The 6,235-nt window shown below is 46.1% G+C and overlaps 1 protein-coding gene across 1 annotated transcript in view; it reads left to right on the top strand.

Annotated features, from left to right (window-relative positions):
• Window positions 1-6,235, top strand: part of OBSCN (obscurin, cytoskeletal calmodulin and titin-interacting RhoGEF) — a 187,812-nt gene that overhangs the window by 26,951 nt on the left and 154,626 nt on the right. Inside the window, 3 exon segments of the mRNA XM_017830010.1 lie at window positions 905-1,177; window positions 3,878-4,153; window positions 5,444-5,719. Coding sequence (XP_017685499.1) covers window positions 905-1,177; window positions 3,878-4,153; window positions 5,444-5,719 — 825 coding nt within the window.

Below are 6,235 nucleotides of genomic sequence, written 5' to 3'. Positions count from 1 at the left end.
TCCCCTTTTTCTCCCCCTTTTCTCCCCTTTTTCTCCCCTTTTTCTCCCCCTTTTCCCCCTTTTTCCTCCTTTTTCCCCCTTTCCCCCTCCCTTTCCTTCCCCCTTATTCCCCTCTCTTCTTCCTCCTCCTTTCTCCCCCCTTTTCCCACTCTTTTCCCCTACCCAGAAAACACTTACCTAACCAAGGCTTTGATTTTAGTAGCTTTGACTGCACAGTCCCAAAAAAGTGACTCAGCTGTGTGGGTTCCTTTAAAATAATATGTTAAAAAGATGTTTGAAAATTAAACCCATTATCCAAAGTAAGATGGAACTGTGGTTTCAGGGTCACATTTTTAGCTTGGATATCAGTGGGGTTTGGAATCTTTTGCTTTGAGGCAATTGGTGACTCAGTTATTTCACTACACATTAATACTATGTCAGAATTATTGTTTATTTTCTATGCTCCAGTTAATTTCCAGGAATAAATTTCATTTCAATCCTGTGACATATCTAGATATATTTTTAATTTAATGTAATTTATTTTATCTAGGCTACATTTTAACCTCTTCTAGAGCTGATTTATTTGCCAGGTGGTTACAGTGCAATGAATAACTTTCATGACTTTCCCTCCAGTTTCTTTTACTTCTCTCCTCACCTCTCTCAGATATTACCTTTAAACCCTATTGCCTGGGGCTTCCTCTCCTCCTGTGTTGGATATGTGCTCTGTTTTTTTTGGACACATGATAATCAGGAATGTGATTGGAAATTTGACTGCTCCTGCATTGGAATCTAGTAATTAGATCCATAATGAAACATGCAGTTTGGACTTAGGATAAATGAATACCTAATGTAGATGTAAATGTTCTTATTTATTGGTGTGCACACAATTCTTTGTCAGAGCTCTGTGTCTGTTATTTTGTTTCAGCACTTGCAAACTTCATAAACAAAGAGAAAAGTGGAGGACTTGTCAAGGCCATCACTGGAAAACAGGCTGAATTTGTTTCTGAGACCTCCGAGGCCAATGTCATGGTGAAGTGGTACAAAGATGGGAAAGAAATCACAGCCAGCAAGAAATTCACCCTGGAGGACAAAGGAAAGCTGCACAAGCTCGTGGCTTCGGCTGTGACAAAGGAAGATGAAGGAACTTACACGTGCAAAATTGGAGATGACAGCCTTGTTTTTGATTTAAAAGTCTCAGGTAGGTTCGTGATGCAAGTGTGGGATCGGAGTCTGCGTGAGAAATTCAAAGTTTTGGTCATTTTACTTGTCCTTCCTTGTAAATTGATGGATTTTTGGGGTCAAGGCTGCACGCCACTGTTTTCAGAGGCTCTGACTCTTGCTGTGGTCCTTATGCAGATCCACAATAATATAAAAATGATGTAGTATTTTAAAGTCAACACAAGCCTTAAGTAGGGCTGGAGTCACAACTCCCCTGGTTCAGCAGCTGGGGAGACTTTATTCTTTTAGCTCAGCACGAGCCTCATCTTAGGGCCACCTCAGACAGGAGGTCCAAGATCTTACTGTGTCCTCCTTTGACAAGTTTAACTCCTGCTTTTGAGAGGGAAGCATCCCCTGCTGTTCCCAGAGGACACTGTGCTCTCCCTGTGGTGCTGTGAGTGAAGCTGTTAGTCCGTGTCACGTGCCCATCGCAGAAAGCACGTGGTTGTCAGGTCAGGCCCAGAAGAGAAATGCTTGTCACCACTGCATTCCAGAGCAGGATGGAGCCAGGGTATGAAGTGACACAGGAATTCATCCGTGAAATTCAATATCTGTGAAATCCAGCTTGAATCAATTCGCGTAGCCCGGTGGGAACCTTTCTTCTAAAAGTGGTTTTCTGGTTTATTATGCCTGGAGCCTAATTTTTAACCTGGTCCTAAGTGAAGTGAAAGCTTCTCGTGGCTTGTCTGCTTTGCAAGCACAATGAAATTTAAGAGAAGCATCAACTGAGTACTTGTGACCTGTAGCAGCACATCCAGGTTACTGTGATGCTAAAAACTCAGCAAAGCCAGTTAATTTAGGACAGCACTTGTCTTGAGGGATTGCTGCAGGATTTACTGAGCCAGAGGGATTGCTTCCAGTTCACAGTTGGTGTTTGCTCAGGTATTGACTCTGCATCTCACCTCCAGTTCTTTTTGGCTGAGGATCCAACATGATGGAAATTCTCACAGAGTGTAATTCCTAGTTCCTGACTTTACCCACTGATAAAGTGATCTAAAGGAGCCAACCAGGCTCTGCTAAAGGCAGTTTGTATAAATTGATTTATGCTGTCTGATTAGAGCATCCTAAGGTGGATTTAAAGAGTGTTCTGGAGCTGCCTCAGTCTGAACATCAGGTACAGAGGAAGCCTGCAGGATTACCTGAGCTGGGTACCTAAATTTTGATGATTATGGTGAGTCTCAGGCAAAGAAAATTGGGATCACCTCAGTCATACAATCCCAGAATGGTTTGGGTTGGAAGGGACTTAAAGATCATTCAGTTTTACCCCCTACCATAGTCAGGGACACTTCCACTAGCCCAGGTTGCTCCAAGCCCCATCCAACCTGGCCTTGGACACTTCCAGGGCTGGGGCAGCCACAGCTTCTCTGGGCAACCTCTGCCAGGGCCTCCCCACCCTCACAGGGAAGAATTTCTGCCTAACATCTAACCTAAATCTACCCTCTTTCAGTTTAAATCTAAACCTGACCCCTGTCAGTCTGAAGCCATCGTCCCTTGTCTTGATAATTATGATTTTCAGTGAAATACTTGCCTGGCATGGCAATTGTCCTTGGGATACTCAGTGACTGAAGGCAACAGTTGCTGCTAAAAGAAATGCAATACTGAGCTAGGGTTGGCTCGAACTGGCAGCCCTCAGCTTGCTCTTGAGGCAAGAGCTGCCCTGGTGGAATGAAGGGTATGAAATCCCTGACATGCCCATCAAATATTCCTTGTTATCTTAGGGACGGAGTGTGTAGAATAGGTTTGCTCACATTTCACATCAAGATGCTGTCTCCACTTTGTTGCCTTTGCTTTTACCTTTACAAACACACTTGAGACAAACCTGAGCTGCTAAAAATGATGTGTTTTTGCTGCCTTTGTGACACATGTTCTCTGTGGGTGTGTTTGCACAGCTCATAGCTGTGCCATCAGCAGGGTTTGAGCTGAGGCATCAATGCAGGAACCCCAACTACTTGAGCTGTGTGGGCAGTTCTGAGTTCTCTGCTGGGAACATCAGTTCCCACAAAAACATATGACATTCTTGACTTCTCTATTCATAAAATCATAGAATGGTTCGGGTTGGAAGGGACTTTAAAGATTATCTCGTTCCAACCCCTCTGCTGTGGGCAGGGACACATTCCATTAAACCAGGTTGCTCAGACCTCCATCCTAAATGAAGGTGGAGAATATTTCATCAACTAAATTATTCCATATATACCCTGGTCTGGGGAAGAATTAATCCAGGGGGGCTGATATTGTGATCAGGGAGCTGGAATGGTCTCAGAAACAATTAAAAAAATCTGCTCATCACTTCTCACTAGATTTTCTGAGACTTTTTAAGCCTTAAGTGTTTTTAAGTCTTTTCAAGTCTTTCCAAAGCTGTTTCTGTATTCAGGCATCAATATATCCCTAAGACTTTGCTTAAAATCAGAAACAAGGGGTGGTGAATAAAGTGCCAGCAGCTGGAGGGCATCTGGACTTGATTTAAAAGATCCATGAGGATGTAGGGGAGGTGAATGGGATTGCAGTGTAGCAGAGAGCAATTATCTGAAGATCAGAGAATGAGTTTGCATCATCTGTTAGGGAGTCAGGCACCAACATTTGCGTGTGTGATGATGAAATAATGATCAGTGATTACTGTGTCCTCCCTTTTTGCTGATAAACCTGAACCAAGGCATGAACTGCTTTCCCTTTTTCGCTCCAGACGAAGCTGTTACTTTTGTCAACAAGCCCAAGACGACTCCAGAAGTGTCAGTCAGTCCTTCTGAAACCCTGGAGCTGGTGTGTGAGGTGTCAGCTGCCAGCGGAGCTGTGGTGTGGAAGAGGGATCACACCGAGGTGAAGCAGGACCAGAGGACAACAGTGGTGTCCCAGGGGACACAACGAAAGCTCATCGTCAAGAAGGTGACGCAGCAAGACCAAGGGAGCTACACCTGCGAGGTGAAGGATGACAGAATAACATTCCAAGTCAAAGTCAGAGGTGAGGAAACGCTGGAAATGCCAAAGATAAGGGAATATTCCATTCTGAGTCAGATCTTAGGTTCAGAGGATCATCTCATGGGTCTCTCTGGGGTGAAATATCTCAGCCAGAGGGCTGATTTTTCAGCCAGATTTAATGACAGTACACACAGTTCTGCATCCATGACCAGTTGTGATCACAAAGAAATGATGGGCAGGGATGGAAATTCCTTCTCTCACAATTGGCTCTGCAGAAAAACTCCCACAGAGGCACAGTGTGAGGCCATAGCAGGGGTGCAGGGATAAGTAAAAGGGAAGGGGGGAGGTGCTTGAAGAGCTCTGTTTAGATCACATCCCTGGAAGTGTTCAAAGCCAGGTTGGATGGGGCTTGGAGCAACCTGGTTGCTTCCACACCTAGTGGAAGGTGTCCTTGCCCATGGCAGGAGGGTTGAAATGAGGTGAACTTTAAAGTCCCTTCCAACCTGAACCATTTTGTGATTAGATGGAGAATGACTGAATTTGAATGACCCAAATAGGCAGAAAAAGAGCAACGGTGCCTGGATATGAGGATACAAGGGCTATTCACTGGAATCTTGGAGAGACATAGGAAGAGAAAAAGAGGGAGAAGGTTTCAGGCAGTGCCTGATGGTGCTCTAAGATCCAGGTTTCAAATTTGTGCTAAAACTGTGAGGTTTTAACACTACACCAGAATTCCCATAAAATTCCTATATCTATTCACCTCTTAGCAAAATACAGATGAAGGTGCTTTCTTGTACTAATGGGCCATTATGGAGATGGGGAAGGGCCTTGAGGGGCCGTGTGAGGACACTGAGGGCTCTTGGTGTGTCCAGGTGGAGAAGAGGAGACTGAAGGGAGACCTCACTGCAGTTCCAATGTCCTGGGGAGGGGCAGAGAAGGGGAAGGGACTGAGCTCTGCCCTGTGGGGACCAGGGACAGCACCCAGGGAAGGGCTGGAGCTGTGTCAGGTTGGATCTCAGGCAAAGGTTCTTCCCCCAGAGGGTGGTTGGGCACTCAACAGGCTCCCCAGGGCAGTGGGCACAGCCCCAAGGCTGCCAGAGCTCCAGGAGGGTTTGGATGATCCTCTGGGGCACGGGGTGGGACTCCTGGGGATGTTCCTGTGCAGGGCTGAGGGTTGGACTTGATAGTCCTTGTGGGTCCCTTCCAACTCAGCATAGTCTGTAATTCTGTGATACCTGTGAGAGACAAGTGTAGTGGAAGAGGAGGAACTTGATTAAGCTCTGGAGAAGACGACTGTAAAAAGCTGTGTGTGACTGCTGTGGTTTTCTGACAGAGCCAGAAGTTGTGTTTACAAACAAGGACAAAGTGAAGAAAGAGGTGAAAGCTGCACTCTCAGAAGATGCCACTCTGAGCTGCGAGGTGGCCCAGGACAAGACTGAGGTGAAGTGGTACAAGGATGGGAAGCTGATCACCTCCAGTAAGAAGTTCAAGGTGGAGTCCGAGGGCAAATCTCGCCGTCTGGTGGTGGGTCAGGTGGAGAAGAAGGATGCTGGGGAGTACAGCTGCGAGGCTGCTGGCCAGAAACTCACTTTCAGGATCCAAGTCACAGGTGGGAGACGTATTTTGTTTTTTATTTAATTGGATTTTCTTTGAATCTGAGTGAAGAACTGGGCAGATCAAGAGTTTACCTGTAGGTACCCATAGTTCTGGGCTCCTTAGTACAAGAATGACAAGGAGCTACTGGAGAGGGTCCAGTGGGGGGCACAAAGATGATGAGGGGTCTGGAGCATCTCTCCTATAAGGAGAGACTGCAAGAGCTGGTCCTGGTTAGTCTGGAGAAGAGAGGACTGAGAGGGGATCTCATTAGTGCAGATAAATATCCCCAAGGTGGGTGCCAAGAGGATGGTGCCAGTCTTTTTGGTGGTGCCCAGCAACAGGAGGAGGAGCAATGGCCATTAACTAAAACACAAGAAGTTTCACTTCCACTTGAGGAAGAAATTCTTTACATTGAGAAGAGCAGAGCACTGGAACAGCTCCCCAGGGGAGAGTGTGGAGTTTCCTTCCCTGAGGACATTCCAAACCCACCTGGACAAGTTCCTGTGTCACCTGCTCCAGGTGACACTGC

The sequence above is a fragment of the Lepidothrix coronata genome, unplaced genomic scaffold (genome assembly GCF_001604755.1).
Source record: "Lepidothrix coronata isolate B3197 unplaced genomic scaffold, Lepidothrix_coronata-1.0 Scaffold173, whole genome shotgun sequence".
Classification (NCBI taxonomy): domain Eukaryota; kingdom Metazoa; phylum Chordata; class Aves; order Passeriformes; family Pipridae; genus Lepidothrix; species Lepidothrix coronata.
This window is presented reverse-complemented; position numbering and strand designations above follow the sequence as displayed.